We start from the raw sequence: 16,616 nt of genomic DNA on the forward strand, positions 1-16,616 counted from the left end.
CCAGGAAAGGAAGAGCAAGAGTTTCCTCTGTTGCACAGGATAAGTTAATCAGAGTTCCCAGCTCCCCAGATAAGAGCACCTAAATTCTTCTTCTTCACAGAGTATTTTTAACACATTTTAACACTTTTAAGTTACTACATGATTTCTTTTGTGTTTCTTAATAGTCTGTAGGACTTTAGTATTCATTTACTATGTAGGAAAAAAATAAAATTAAAAACACTGAATAAGAAATGGTGTCCAAACATTTTGGCTTGTACTGTATTTCATATTCATATTTATAAAATAAATGGACAATCATATCTGGAGGCATTTTGAAACGCTGAGTGGATAACTGATTCCAAAGAGGGACAAACACAGACCGATTAGAGTTGGTTTTGTTTGCCTGTTTTTTTCCACTACTACTACTGCTGCTATTCTTGGCTGTGCGGTTAGGTTGTGTAATTTACTCCTTAGCGTCAAGTTAAGTAGGCCACCTTAGGCTGTTTTCAGCACTTTTTCTCCCTCCAGTTTCTCCTTTGTGTTTTAGGATCCCTTTTGGTTTGTTAGCAGTTTTAAATTCACGTTGTTCATACTAACCAATATATAAATTCAGCTTTGGGAAAAAATGAAGAGAGCACTTGAGTTTCTGAATCAGTTTCTCTGATTTTGCTGTTATAGGTTTATGTTTGAGTAAAATGAACATTGTGGTTTTATTCTATAAACATTTTTATTCTATAAACGTTAAGGCCATTTTTGGAATAAAAAAAATAGTTAAAAAATAATCTGAAGGATTGTTTCTGCTATAATTTAAATCGTGGTGTCCACATTTTTTCTTTTTTTTCTTTACTATTTAATCTCCTCTGACTCAGTACACCCTAAACATGACTAGGCGTAGAAGATGAAAAGCAAGGAAAACACCAAACAGTGCTGAACTCTAGATGTGACTTTTTTTTTTTTTTTTTTTTGGTGGTTTAGTGATTCATCTCTTGTTTTGTTCTGTTTGAGTGTGAGGTTGCAGTGAGTGTACCTGTGTTGTGGGGTGTGTGCGTTTGTGTGTGGGGGGGGGTAATGTTGATGTTAACACAGGTCTTTAACTGTCTAATTGCAGGGTTTTGTGAAGTGACCAATGGTGGCGTTAGCGCTTTGAAGAACAAAGCAGTTCTAAAAGCTAACTTCAATTGTAGTCATTTTGTAGGCAAACGAAGGCTGAAGACAGGGAAAGCTACCCAGGTTGTGATCATTGCCCTTATCAGTTGCCTTTTTTTTTTTTTTTTCATTATAATTTTTATATGGAGAAATAATTAAAGGAGAACTCTGGTTTAAAATGGACTTTTTGTGTAGTAAAACATTAGAACATCAAGAGTTCTAACCTTTGTTGAATAGCCCACCTCTGTTCTCCTGCAGATTTTTGAGATCCAGCAATTTTGTGCAGTTTGCCCAAACAGACTAGAATGGGTTTTAACAGGACATATTTTGCCCCTGCAGATAAATCGCCTTTTTACACCGTAATCTACCGTTTATGCTACAGTCCGGCCACGCCTTCATGTGCACAGCATGTACTTCTGTTAACATTACGTACTTATGTCTCTACTAATCGTCACTTTGCTTTAAGATGGTGGAGCCCAGAGATGTAGGTTACGCTACAGGTTGTAAACAGTGTTTTTTAGTAGGCTTCTTGTCCTTTTTAATGTTATTTATGCCTCACTTTAAATGTTAGGGCTCTCCGGATTCAAACACTGAGGGGTGGAGCTACTTTGAGCCTGGATAACATTTGTAAAAAGGGATTTATGTAGGAGCAATATATTCTTTGGAAAAACTGCACAAAATTGCTGGATCTCGGAAGGCTACAGGAGAGCGGATTTGTGCTATTTAACAAAGGTTAAAGGTTAAAGGTCTTCATCATGTTTTAATAAACCGAAAAGTCAGTTTCACACAGGTGATCCAGTATAACACGATGGAAGAGTGGGGGGTGGGGAAAAACGATAGGATTTTGTCTTTTGCTCATGAATATTCATACATGCAAACATATCACATTTGATTGGCTAACAGCACAGAGAGGCATTTTAAAATAAAGACATTTTAACACTAATAACGTTCCTTTGCAATGTCATATGTTACTTTACAACACGTGTAATAATGCCCTGCTAAGTGCAGTTCAGTCACTGAACTAGTTTGGAGTCTCTGTGAAACACCAAATCCACCGGAGATCCTATTTAAACCTATATTTACTCACACACAGAGGTGTGTAGCCCAGGTCCGGGAACAAATCCGCAGGGTGGATTTTTACTTGTAAGTAGTGTTAACAGTGTAACCTGTTCTAAACATATACACCTACCTATCTCAATTGTACTTTACTGGTGGTGTTTCATAGTACCTTTTTAAAATCTCAGCATACATTGGTGAGTTAATGATTGTAAGGTGACATGTTAAAAAAAAAAAGCAGTTTAGATAAAACAAAGGCTGCTAATGAAGTGAGGATTTCAGCGTTAACTCCATGGAAGAATACTAGAGAAGTAAAATCATTTTGTGTAAGTTTTGGTTGGTTAGCCAGATCTCTGCTGTGGTTTTCTCAGCCTTGCTAAAATAAAATGAAAAGAGCCACTGTGGTTCAGACTTCACGTTTCACTCCCTGAAGCCTTGTCGCCGCACGCTCCACAGCGACCGGCTCTTCTCGAGTGGCAAAACTGGCCTTTTAACACCCAGAGCACTCGCTTATCAGTGCCTTGTCTCTCTCATTACTGCCGCAGTGTCAGAGATTTGACGCCAGGAATGACACTTCAGCCTCTGAATGACTCAGAAACGACAAAGAGCAGTCTGTTTTTCTCTCGTCCCCTCGGCTGCAGTTAGCGTAGCGCCGGCGGGCTGCTCGGGCGCAGATGAAGTGGCTGCAGAGGCTGTGATAGCGCAGGCAGCTGCTGACAGATAAATTGCTACTCTCTCCTGACAGGTCTGTGAGGAGGCCCTGGGGCAGCGGAGGAAGGGAGGGATGGATTGAGGGAGGGATGGAAGAGGCTGTTGCTTCTCTCCGATGGACTTATTATCTCAGAGGAGCCGTGTTTTAAGGCCGTCCTGTCAGAGCTGTGTTTTTATGGTTCTCGTTGTATTTTTATTTAGCTTTGTTCGTGTAGAGATGGCGTTAGGCGATACGCTGATGCTACTGTCGAGATAAATTACATCACTTTGCTGTATTTTGGAGCCCGCTGGGCCGTTTGGAAGGGGTAGTGCAGCCACTGCGTGTTTCATTAAAAGAAAAGAAAAAAAAAAAGAGGAGGTTTCCATGTAGTAGGAGTCCAACAGAGCATAATTATCTCTGTATAATTAAACCCTGCGTTTAAAAAGCATTGCATTCAGTGGTTTTGATTACATTTTAAATGTGGAACTGCTAGGGCATATTCTTTATTCCCGCTCACCACATGATGTGTACAGTTTCTCTTTAAAAACATGGATGTTTTTATACTTTTGTTGCTTTTACACATGAATTCATGGTCAATTTAGTCAATTTAGCAAGAATTAAAAACATGTATATATATATAAAAAAAAAAAATATATATATATATATATATATATATATATAAAATGTAAAATAAGTAATTTGCCAAAAATATTTATCACTGTTTAACCCATAAAAGCACTGACCCAATTCTGAATATTGATGCTGAATTCAAAATTGAATCAGATAAATTTAGTGAGCAGTTTTTTTTTATTTATTTTTTTTTACTTTTTTAATTTTTGATTCTTATTGTTAAAACATGACTGTACATATTTTAATGTTAAAATCATTACGTAACATAAATGACACAACAATTTCAACTATTATTAACATTAGTTCTGATTTAGATTTTTTAGAACAAAGTTATATTGAAAGTAAAACACAACATTTAAAGCATTCAAATTTTAAAAAGGTTTGCTCAGAGCTATACGAACAAAAATGCACTTTAAAAGGAGTTAGTTTGGTCTCAAGCACTAAACTACCACTCAAAATATTATAGTACTGTAATTTTGCAATACTCTATGTATCACAAAAGGAAGAGGATAAAAAAAATGTATATATAATATGCATCTCTGGAAAAAAATGAAGAGACCATTTAAAAATGAGTTTTTTTATTTTTTTTTTTATTTTACAAAATTAAAAACCTCTGGAATATAATCAAGAAAAAGATGGATGATCACAAGCCATCAAACCACCAAACTGAACTGCTTGAATTTCTGCACCAGGAGTAAAGCAGCATAAAGTTATCTATCAAAAGCAGTGTGTAAGACTGGTGGAGGAGGACATGATGCCAAGATGCATGATTAAAAACTGTGATTAAAAACCAGGGTTATTCCACCAAATATTGATTTCTGAACTCTTAAAACTTTATGAATATGAACTTTTCTTTACCGAACAACACAATACAATCAAAACAAAACAATAAATGATGATACCGTTATATCGTCTACCCCTAGAAACTATACTATACAGTGTTGAGCAGGTGGTTTTAAAGCAAAGCTAATCAGAGTATGTATGTCAGAAAGGGACTACTTGAGTATGAGATTAAGCAGTAAACATAAAATCAGCATTTATAAAATATTGTTTGTTGCAGTTTACAGTGGCAGTGTTGAAGTACAGTACTTAACCTACACAGCAAATCACCTATATATATATATATTTTTTTTTTATTTTTTTTATAGTAAATGCCATACATGCTAAAAAGATATTGTGGTCAGCAGATGCACGTTGCAGGTCAGTGCAAAGAAAACTTTCTCCACACATGATAGCAGCTCAATTAAAAGTGCAAAAATATATCAAGTAAAACAGCAAAAACTCTAAATATATATATTGTCCACTGCTATCAGTAATCACATGTTCAGCCCCATGTGATTGACACTGGCGGGGGGCCTGTCTGTGTGTATGTTGATGTGATGTGCGCGTGTGGCGTGATGTTACTTCCTTTTTTCCATCTGTATTTGTGTGTACACTCGTGCAGCAGGAGAAAACACCCTCTCGTGCTAGTGTGCGTGTGTGTTGGTGTGTGAGAAAACAATAGTGGCACTTGTGTTTGCTAGCGCCGTGCTCCAGAGAAAAGGGGATGTGCCTGACGTTTCCTGTCACACAGCCAGCTCGTCTAAAAGCTGTACGCACCTCTCAGAGGAACGGAGCAGCAGCTCAGGAACCGCGGGGGCCACTGAAGCACAAAAGCATGGATTAGGGCTTGTTATTCAGTCATCTGCAAAATGAACATTGCTGATGAAATTGCTGTATATTTTTTGCACTGTAAATCGCTCCAGATTATAAGGCGCGCTATCAATAAACGTGCACCGGATTATAAGACACATTTTAAGCAACACTAGTAAGGAACAGGGGTGTCGACATCTAATTCCTTCTAATGCAAGTCAACTTTAAAGCTAAGCTAAGCCACGTAAACAAAACTGTAACTCTTAAAAAACATCAAATGAACGCTGGACTGTTTTTCTTTAGGTGAGTAAAGCAATTCCATTTATTTACAGTAAGCTTAGATTTCCAGATTTCCACTAAGGTTGGGTGCAGCCGCATTAGCATTAGCATTAGCTAGCGCTATCCAGCAGCGCTACGCTTAAGAACCCTGAGTGTTCCGGAAAGCCAGGGTGATATTAGCTAGAGGTTTGTCTCACGTAGCTTGTTTTACCACTGTAAACTCAGACTATAGTCCTATATACTCACCTCTGAATAGTGAAAGAGCTAGCACTGCGGTTAGCGGCTAATGCTAATTCTCCTCCTGTTTGAGCTGGAGAACTAAACTGAAACTCCTGTATAACTCTTCTGTACTTCAGCAGAATGGCTTTACTGCTCCTTAATACATGACTGGTAAAATTCATACATACTTAGCTTAGCTTTAATTTAAATAAAGCTAAGCTAAGTAAACAAAACTGTTATTCTTAAAAAAAGTGCTGGATATTAATAGACAGATTTCTCTCTTCTGTTTATTTACAGTAAGCTTAGATTTCAGCGTTTTCACTGAGGCTGGGTGTAGCAGCTTTAGCATTAGTGGCTAACTGCTAGGGCTAGCCACGTTTAGCGCTAGTAAATGCTACCTGACAGCGCTACACTGAGAAACCCTGAGTGTTCCAGTAAGCCAGGGTGATATTAGCTAGCGGTTCATCCCACGTAGCTTGTTTTAACATGGTAAATGTGCAGACTACAGTCTGATATACTCAGCTCTGAATGGAGGAGAAAGAGCTAGCGCTTAGCACGGTTAGCAGCTAATGCTAATGCTGCTCCAGTCAGTGCTGAAGAACTAAACTAAAACTCCTGTATAATGCTGTACTTCAGTGGAGTGGCTTTACTGCTCCTTACTGACTATTTTTGGGGAAAATTTAAGGATTTTAAGTGCAACTTACAAGTTCAAAAAATACAGTTTTTATATTAGTGCTCTGTTGTGGTAGGGTTGCACATCCCAATCCCCCCTCCCTCCTCCTAGAATCGCCACGGTTATACTATACGGCTAACTTTGTCTCGGCTGATTAGCTATGTTTGAGATAAGGAGAAAATTCTTTAATTAAAGGTTCAGGGACTTTTTGTATTCTCACTAAGTCAAGTGACATTGTCTCTGTGTGTGTGCGCTTGTGTGTGCACGTGTGTGTGTGTTTATTGCTGCTGTGGTGATAAGCAGGGGCTCTTGAGAGCTGATGGACAGGCTGCACGCAAAGCTGATAAGAAGTTGCAGGAGTGATGACACCGAGCGGCTGCTAAAACTCTGCCACTTATCTCAGGATAAATATAGACTCTGACTAATTTTTGACAGTTGGCCATGTGTCACGAAGAGGCACACAAACACAGACTCTCGCCCTGACAGACAGTTGCGTGTCGTGTTTGTTTTGGGTGGGGAAACTTTGTGTGTGTGTATATGTGTATATGTGTGTGAAGGTCATTTCCAGAAAAGCGTCTGTCTATCTGCTGCCCTCGTGTGTTGTGGGTTTTGATGTATAAAGCGGGCTCTGATGCAACTCTGTCTTTTTCGGTGTTTGCTGGGGGCCTAAACATTCCTCGATGTGCATCATGATCAACCTTAACCCTTTAAACCCCTTTAAAGTCGGGTTGTAGACCTACACTTCATTATTCTTAGCATTTTCAGCAATTTGATGGGCTGTAGAACGGAGCCCTGTGGGATGCCAAAAAAATTGTTTTGGTAAAGGGCTTTTGTTTAAGGATTCATTACTAAATCACAATCCTTTAACATTCCTTGTCCTTTATACTGGCCACAGGTTTGGGTAATACAAAACCATTTTTTTCTACAGTAAAATAAGTTATTTACATTCTGAATCTCCTACAGGACACTTGGAGAAGCTGCCTGTTCACTTTCTCCCTAATTCACTTAATAATTCCAGATCAGAAACAGGAATCAACCCAAATTCTGCATGTTTGAAAATGCACGTAAAAGCTAGACAAACATAACGAATGCTTAAATAGAAATCCTCAAGATTTAGTGTTGTAATGTCAGGTAGACAATTGGCAAAAATCCTGGCCTGTTATGGGGTTAAAGGGTTTAGGGTTAAGGTGGCAGTTCATCTCTGCCTGTTATGCAATGTTGAAAGACTGGATTAGTGGCCTGCTGCCACTGTTTAAAACAGCCCTAATGTTCGAGAAAACACTGCAATATATGAGTTAAAATAAATGAGTAAGCCTAGCATGCTAATTACATTATCGATATATCGCTCAATAATGTTATATTGTGTTTATTTTTATATTTTTGTGTATATTTTTTACATATAACTGTGAACATAACCAATGTTTTAATAACTGTGACTGTGTACACATAGTGTGGACTGCAATAGGAAAAAAAAAATTATATATTTTCCCAAACTGTAATTAGTTACATATTTGTTGTCTTTAAAAGGGAATAATTGCTTTATGGCATTCTATTTAAATGTTTATAAAATTACAATAATATTATTTGGCACAATCATTGCTGGGACGATATATATCATCCACAATTTTTTTTTTTTTTTTTTTTTAAGCATTAGTAATCTTTTTTTTATTTTTTATTTTTTTACCTGATCACCAAAAGTCATTTTATTTTATCAAATATTTTGATGAATAGTGGAGGGAATCCCGCCTCTAAGGCGAGGCGAGAGAAAATGATTGATGGCTAACTCTGGCTGTCGATTGTCTTTAAAAAAAAAAAAAAAAAACTCAAAGCTGTTATGTCCTCCATTCTTTGCTTACGCCCACTGTTTCTCTGGCTTGCACTAGTGGAATTCTGACCTCTGGTGTTTTGAACAGTGCAACTGCATGCAATTTCATAGTAACAGAACATGGAATTGTCTGTTTCCTGCGATGTACATTGATGCACAAATGTTTTCATTGCATCAATTCATCATTACACCTCCTAATCATTACAGTCCTTAATTTACATCCATAAAGCTTGCACAAACTTCATGAATATATCACACATATATCTTTTCAGAAATATGTGAAATATGCATGTTTCCCTAATTAGATTTGGCCTTAGTCTGAACAGAATCTCTTGTGACACATCCAGCAGCCTAGGATCGAATTAGTGTGCAACTGTGCTCAGCAAGTAGCGCTAATTACTAGGAGTGATGCTCGACAAGCCTTTTTTTGAAGACGAAGAGAGGGAGCACGAAAGAGAGAGAAAAACAGAAAAAAAAATAGTCCTTGACTTAAAAATGAGGCAGAGTAGACCTGAGTGATCTGAAGCACCCTGTGAAGCCGGAGAGGGCCTGATGGCAGTTCCTGCTGCTGTTTGGGAGTGTAAATTGGCCTATGAGGAGAAAGGAAGAGCTGGCGGGGGCTTACGCAATGTGCTGCAATGCCCCGCTATGATCTTGGTGAGCCAGTGGCAATCGTTATATCTTAACAACAAGAGGGATGGGTCCGCTCTTAAACAGGCCAGCGTCTGCCTTTATTTTGCAAATGGCGTGTTTGTTGTGAGAGAAGCTTTGAGCGTATTAGTCTGGATTTAGAATATTCTATATTCTCTTTGTTTTGCAGTATAAAGCTTTCATTAAAAAAATAGCTGTGTTTGTAGTTTTCCCTGAATTCTGTCTCTAATGAGCTGGAGAGGAGCGATTTCTAATGGGCTTTAGGTGCTGGCTGGCTGCTGGTGTGTAAAAGTGGCAGAATTATTCATTTTATCTTACCTGGATTGTTGGATTAGGTTTTGATTTGATACGCTGTCCGTTCAAATTGGTGAACAAAGCAGTTGTGCATGTGTGTGAGTCTCTGCAGAGCACTGTAATATATATATAAGCCCATTCAGCACTATTATTTTATCCTCCAAACCAATGACAGCCACAGTATTATCCTTTAAATCTCCTTAAATCCAATTGGGCTCAGTTCCACCATGGAGAAACGCATGAGTGTCAGATTAATCCATGCATTAACTATTTCAGGTCATGTATTCCAGCATCCTGTATTAAGATATATATATATATATATATATATATATATATATATATATATATATATATATATATATATATATATATATATATATATATATATATATATATATTTAGTTGCAGATGTGTTAATAACTAGGGTTGGAAATCACAAGGCATCTCACAATATGATATTATTACAGTATGTTTCCCACAATAATGATGATGTTATATTAAGTATTAGAGAATCAAAATATAGTAACATATCAGAAAACAATTATGGATTTATTGTGGTCAGTAATAAATTCATAATTCCCAGATTTTGACCTCATTGAGAATCTTTGAGATGTGCTGGATGGAGAAGAGCTGCTTTGAGCAGTGGTCAGACTCATCGTACCATCATCAATGCTGCTGCAAGATCTTGGTGAAAAACTAAATTAAATTAATGCAAGACTGGATTGAAATAAATCTTGTGACATTGCAGAAGCTTTTTGAAACAATGCCACAGTGAATGTGAGCTGCAATCAAAGATAAAGGCGGTCCAATGAAATCAGGCAGTGTATAGTTATATATCTTTAAAAAAAAAAAAAAAAAAAAAAATTACCTCAAAGTGTTTCTTACATCCATTCAAGGGTCTTAAAATGGCACAGACAGTTTTAGTTTTGGCATTTCACTTCATAGTTTCTAAATTTTATTAAGGTAATTTTGGCTCATTATTTGCTTTTAGGTAGTTGTGCAAAACTGTTTATTTATGCACAGAAACCGTACGCCTAATTTGAGGGTTTTTTTTTTTAATATTGCGGTTGTGTGCTTGAATCATTTTGCTATTGCAGAAAGTGGTCTTAATTTCATTTCCCCATACCTGTGAAGCCCTGTTTTTCCTTTTTGTGTAAAAAAAACCAAAACAAAACAAAAAAAAAAATAATCAAGAGGGGGAAAGCTTCAAGTTTAGACCAGAGACATATATATATAATAATAATAATAATTATATATATATATATATATATATATATATATATATATATATATATATATATATATATATATATATATATATATATTTATTTATTATTATTATTATTATTATGATGGTTAACAACTATAGTCTATAATCTGTCCCTCTTTAGTGACTGCCATATTTTCCTTTTATTTTATAATCATTTCATTTACCCAAAAATTGACAGTGCGGCTTTTAAAAAAATAATCCGGTGCTCCTTATGTAGGAATTCTACCAGTCAGGTATTAAGGAGCATTAAAGCCACTCTGCTGAAGTACAGAGTTATACAGGAGTTTCAGTTTAGTTCTCCAGCACTGAGACTGGAGTAGCATTAGCATTAGCCGCTAACCAAGCTAAGCGCTAGCTCTTTTTCTGTTCAGAGGTGAGTATATCGGAATGTAATCTGCGTGTTTACCATGTTAAAACAAGCTATATGTGACAAACCGCTAGCTAATATCACCCTGGTTTACTGAAACACTCAGGGTTCCTCAGTGTAATGCTGTTGGGTGCTAGCAGTAAGCAGCTAATGCTAATTATCCAGCCTTAGATTCCCAGCTGGAGAAATTTGGAAATCTATGCTTACTGTAAATAAAGATTAACATCCAGCGCTTGTTTGACTTTACCAGAGTTTTTTTTTTACAGTTTTGTTTACTTAGCTTAGCTTGACCTCAGGTAACCTTGAATTAGGAGGGAAACATTAAACATTGTGACACCTTTTTTCCTTAGTAGTGTCTCTTAGTTGTGTTTTATAATCTGGGCCTAAATACGCAAATAATACGCTACTCAAATTTCATCTCTTTGTTATAAAACAGTGTTTTTGCCAGAATGACGTGTGTTTTTATTATGGTAAGGAGAGATGGGTAACACACAGAGCCCGGCGGGCTCCTCTCTGTTGTGGAAGCACTGTTCCGCTGTCTGGTTTTCACACCCGCCCTCAGCTGAGCACCCTCATTGCATCCTGCAGCAGAAACAACTGCCTGCATGACATCGTGCACAGGAGGACGTGATCTACTGTACGCAGTGGTCCTGTGATGTAACCGCTGTTGTGTAAATGTTACTTCTTGCTTGGTTTGGCTGTCTGCCTTTCACTCTGTCTTTCAGATTCTGATACGAAACAGTGGCTACGTGTACATTCAACCTAATAATCTGTTAATAATCAGACTGATAGCTCAATCAGAAAGAGCAAATCCATGTAAATACTGTTTAATTTCTGTTTAAATAAAGGTGGTGAATAACCCTTTAAATCAGGGGTGTCCAAACTACGGCCCACGGGCCATTTGCGGCCCGTTTCCTTTTTTGGAGCGACCCGCGAGGTATTTTAGAAACAGAATGAAAGTTGACCCGCTGTTAAGCAGGTTTTTATAATGTGAGATTCAAAGTTTGAACGCTAGGTGTCAGAAACGGGCCAAAGAATCTAAAAGCGGAGAGAGTGCGCACTTCTAGCGCAGAAAAACGGGGTAAAAGAGTCTAAAAGCGGAGAGAGTGCGCGTTTCTAGCGCAGAAAAACGGGGTAAAAGAGTCTAAAAGCGGAGAGAGTGCGCGTTTCTAGCGCAGGAAAACGGGCCAAAGAGTCTAAAAGCGGAGAGAGTGCGCATTTCTAGCGCAGAAAAACGGGCCAAAGAGTCTAAAAGTTGCCGTAATTAAGGAGTTTAATATTAAGAGACATCATGAAATTAAACATCAATTTGAAAAATCTTAGTTTACACAACACTGTCAAAGATAAAGATAGTAAGTCAAGTAAAATGGTGTGTAAATGAAATAATCAGAAAAAATGTATTATTTAAAGTGGTATATTTCATTATTTGTTTTATTACAGAGTCTGTGGCCCGTGACTTCAAATATATTTCTCCTTCTGGCCCCCAACAAAAAAAGTTTGGACACCCCTGCTTTAAATAATCTGTTAAATAGATATACATATAAAATCGTTTAAGCATCATCTGTGCAATGTGCGCATGCGTAATCGTAGTCACATCGCAGGACGTGTGATGTCACTTAAGGCAATTAAATCAAACACTGCATTGTTGCACTGTTTGGATTTTTGACCCAGGAAGTAGATACACAGCGCTGTCTCTGTGTCTGTGTGAGTGACAGGCTGCTGCTGCCTGAGAAGCACGAGGGGAGGGGGAGAAGAAGCGCAAAGGCTACGCATGGCCTCCATCCACATGGTTGGGCACGTGCTTGTAACCGTGAGCACTTGTGGCAAACTGTGCACCTCAGTCCAGCACAGTTTTGCGGTGCAGATATTTCCAGTTACAGCTGAATTCACGCTTTTAATCCTAGAAAAAACCCCAGCTCTTATTTACCTTTTAAAAAGCCATTTAAATGCCTGATTAAAGGGCCGATTACTGTTGTTTTGCTGTTTTCCTCGGGTTTTGAGTGCTCTTGATTTTTTACCAAGATCTTGTAGCAGCAGCATTGATGATGGTAGAGTCTGACCACTGCACAAAGCAGCTCTTCTCCATCCAGCACATCCCAAAGATTCTCAATGAGGTTAAGATCTGGACTCTGTGGTGAACTCTCTTTCAATAAACGTGTGAAAATGATAAATAATGATCTCATGCTCCCTGAACCCTGAACTCTTTCACAATTCCAGCACCATCAATCCTGATATTGTCATCTTGGAATATATGGAAATATATCCATTGATCCAGGAATAACCTGGTCTATATTCAGTATATTCAGGTAGTCAGCTGACCTCATTCGTTCAGCACATACTGTTGCTTAACCTGGACCTGACTCACTTTTTTTTTTTTTTTTTTTTTGGTCAGGCACTGTGTATACAGTACATAAGTGTGCATTTGTGAATACTTTATTAATTGTCAGATTAATCAATTGGTAAAATTTGAAGTATTAATTTCTTGTCTCTTTCTTTTTTTTGTCTCCATTTCCTTTCTTCCATCAGCAACACAGAAACCAAAGGAACCAGCAGCCGCTTTGGTTGCGCTTGGCGTCGGCGCTCTACACGCTCCTGTTCGAGAGGGAGCCGGCGGCTCACGGGAGGCGAGAGGACCGGAGGTGAGATGGCCACCTGGAAAAAACTTTACAAAAACTGCCACCTTTCGTCCCGGCTTCATCCCGAAGCAGGGCGCCTAATGGCACTGTCTGATTTTTGACACGGGTTTTCCGGGAGAGGAGGGAAAAATAAAAAAAACGAGACGGAAGGCGAACGTCTCCGCGGGACGGAGGCGCCGGTTTTTACAGGATCTTTCTTTTCTTTTTTCTTCCTCCCCCCTCAAGAAGATGCCATGGTGTTCACCAGACTCTTTGACAGGAATATTTTCATAAGGAACTTTGTTGAGGTATTTTGTACAGTATGTGCTGTCGTCTCTGTTTCGTTTCATTTCGTTTCGTTTCGTTTGCACTTCCATTCATGTAAGTTTTGAACAACCTCCACGCGTCCTGGGAATGCCTTATCGTCTCCAGCCACTGCAGAAAGAACGTCTAAAAAAAAAAAAAAAAAAAAAAGTGTGGACTAAAGAAAAAGGAAAAAAGAGAAGAAGGTGGTACAAGGAAGGGCAGTGGGTTGGTTTGAATTTTTTATTTTTTATTTTTTATTTTCCTTGTTTTCTTATTTCTTTTTTCTTTTTATTTTTACTCCCAGGACACCAATCAACTTGACCGTTAGCCTGACTAATTTCCAAAGAGGCAGTTTCTCAGAACAAAGATTTTGCACCTCAGTATGTCCAGTTCTTCAGTGTTTTCAGATGTTTTTTTATGTCATTGCTTAATATGTTTGATCTGTTTTTTCCCCCTTCAATTAGTGTCTCATATTTTACTGTAATGCTGTGTTAAAACAGGCTTCTGCCGCTTCATCTGAGAGTGACAAAAGGGGGGGGGGGGGGGGTGCACCAGTTATGAATTCTTAAGTCCGATTGTTATTTTATTATTATTATTTTTTTCACATCCATTTTTTTTTTAATTAATATTTGTTAAATTTACTCACATACATACGCATAAAACGATACTACTAGCATGGATCTTATTGCCTATGAGAACACTGGATTCTAGTAGAATTGTCCAAATCATATATATATATATATATATATATATATATATATATATATATATATATATATATATATATATATATATATATATATATATATTTTTTTTTTTAACCAAATCCACTGTTTTAGGCTGTTCATATTTTTTCAATTTTTAAGATGACCTATATCTCACATTTCAGCAGGTAAATGATCTTTTATTAATGCTGAACACAGTCGATAGAACGTTTCCTTTTTTTAAGCTGTTGAATGTGGAATATGGAGCTAGACTAGTGTCTATTTTCTTCATTAAAAGTCTCAGTAAACTCAGTAATTCCTCACATTAAAATATTCTATTTTTAAAAAGATTTAAACAATAGAGTAAATATTCCCTGAGATATTATAATACTGTTTTAAAAATAAATAAGTAAATAAATAAAAAAAGGATCTTATCTGACAGGTATAAATTTGACACTACACCATTATTACTGTCCCCTTTCCAAAAAAAAAAAAAAAAAAAAAAAATATATATATATATATATATATATATATATATTTTTTTTTTTTAAAACAACCAGCATTTAAAAATAAAATTAAAATAATACATGTTATTTATGATTTAGTCACAGAATATTGTTGAGATTACCACAATTATTTTTAAGGCACTGGAACCAATAATACAAATCTTATGTAAAAATGTTTTTTTTTACGCTGATTAGTTTGTTCACATTTTTAAATTCTCATTATCTAATGCTTAGTCTTAAGGAAGAAAATTCTATTTTGATTTGATTTAATATTTTCTTTTTTAATCGATTGATGCCACTACTAATCTACTAATCATATGATGGGAATAAATTGGGCAATTCTAGTTTTATATGATTTATATGTTTCTAACTGTGCACCCCTTTCCTGTGTCAGCCAAACATTTATTAAAAATGAATTTTAAGCAGTGTTTGGTGTTCTCAGCTCTCGTTATCTATGCCCATCAACAATCAGCCATCTCTTTCAAGAGATGCTCCAACCACTAAACTGTTTTAATTCAGTATAAAACTGTTAACAGGTCAGTCGAGTGCAGGGCTTATCATATACCTGACCTTACCTGCTCTTGAATTTCAGTGAATCCTGTGTATTTTAGCAGCACTAGGAGAAGCATAGCAGCATCTGAAGGGTATTATAGAACCATGAAATGCTTTGAAAAGCTTGCAGACCTCCTCAACTGTTCAATGAAGGGTTTTTAATTCAATTCAATTTATAATGAATGCCTGTTTTATTACTATTATCACCTTGAATGGAATTGTCATTACTTCTCGCCATCACAGGTTGGCCTTGTATGCATTGTTGGCTCCTTTACTGAAAGCATATGCATTTTATTTTTATTTTATTTTTATTATTTTAAAAATACATATAAAAAAAAAGTGGTTCTCATCATTTGGCCTGTTGAAGATGATTATTAGTTATCAATTATTAATTCTGGCCACTGGTTCTCTTGGCCCTGGAGCAATACTGTGTCTGTGAAGTAACTGCATTTCTTCTCTCAGGATACTTGGGTGTTTTTTTATTTTATTTTATTTTTTATTTTTTGGTTTCTTTTTTTTTTTTTTGAATTCTGTAATTTCAAGTTGTATTTGTGCTTTCTTTTATCTTATTTTTTTTTTCATATATACGTTTTCAGGTGACCTGTTTCAGTAGTGTACCTTTTTTTTTATTATTATTATTATTATTATTTTTTTTTTTTTTGTATGACCACTACTTTTGCCTTTTTTATATGAGAGATAAAGAAGGTCTTGTGTGTAAATTTGTTTGTAAAACTGTAACTTGGTGAAATAATGTCATGTTTGAAGACACTGTTGGATTCTTAATGCTGTTTTTCTTACACTTCTTCTTTTTTTTCTTCTTTTTTTTAAACGAGAAATGCGTTTCTTTTGTCTTATTTTGTTGAAGGGGTTGTGTATATTTTGTGAGACTTGGTTTACCGTTTTCCGACCAGAAAGGCCTTTTAATTCAATGTTGTGTAGATATAGACAATTTTAGGAGAACAGGAAGTTCAGTATACAGTCGTGGATATGAAGGAAGTAGATTTTCAGTTTCAGCACTCTCTGTTCTGTGGAGTAATACCATTAGTATAGTATAGTTTAGTTTAATTTTAGTTGAGTAATTGAGAGACTACTTGAGGGGGATAGGGAGCTAAAAAACTTTAGTCAGTGTTACTAATCAATCAGAAGTTGCCTTATAATGATTTGCTAAAAAAAATCAATCCTTCTGAATGATTAAAACACTTTTTAAAAAAAATACTTGGA

At 36.5% G+C, this 16,616-nt stretch overlaps 1 protein-coding gene across 2 annotated transcripts in view; it reads left to right on the forward strand.

The window, feature by feature from the left end:
• Nucleotides 1-14,174, forward strand: part of bmf1 (BCL2 modifying factor 1) — a 30,694-nt gene extending 16,520 nt beyond the window's left edge. For both annotated transcript variants that reach the window (XM_007257920.4, XM_049463665.1), the window contains exon 4: nucleotides 13,239-14,174. In XM_007257920.4, the coding sequence (XP_007257982.1) occupies nucleotides 13,239-13,355 (117 nt within the window). In that variant the 3' untranslated portion in view covers nucleotides 13,356-14,174. The remainder of the gene's footprint in view (nucleotides 1-13,238) is intronic.
• Nucleotides 14,175-16,616: the final 2,442 nt, after the last annotated feature.

This window comes from Astyanax mexicanus, chromosome 14 (genome assembly GCF_023375975.1).
Source record: "Astyanax mexicanus isolate ESR-SI-001 chromosome 14, AstMex3_surface, whole genome shotgun sequence".
NCBI lineage: Eukaryota > Metazoa > Chordata > Actinopteri > Characiformes > Acestrorhamphidae > Astyanax > Astyanax mexicanus.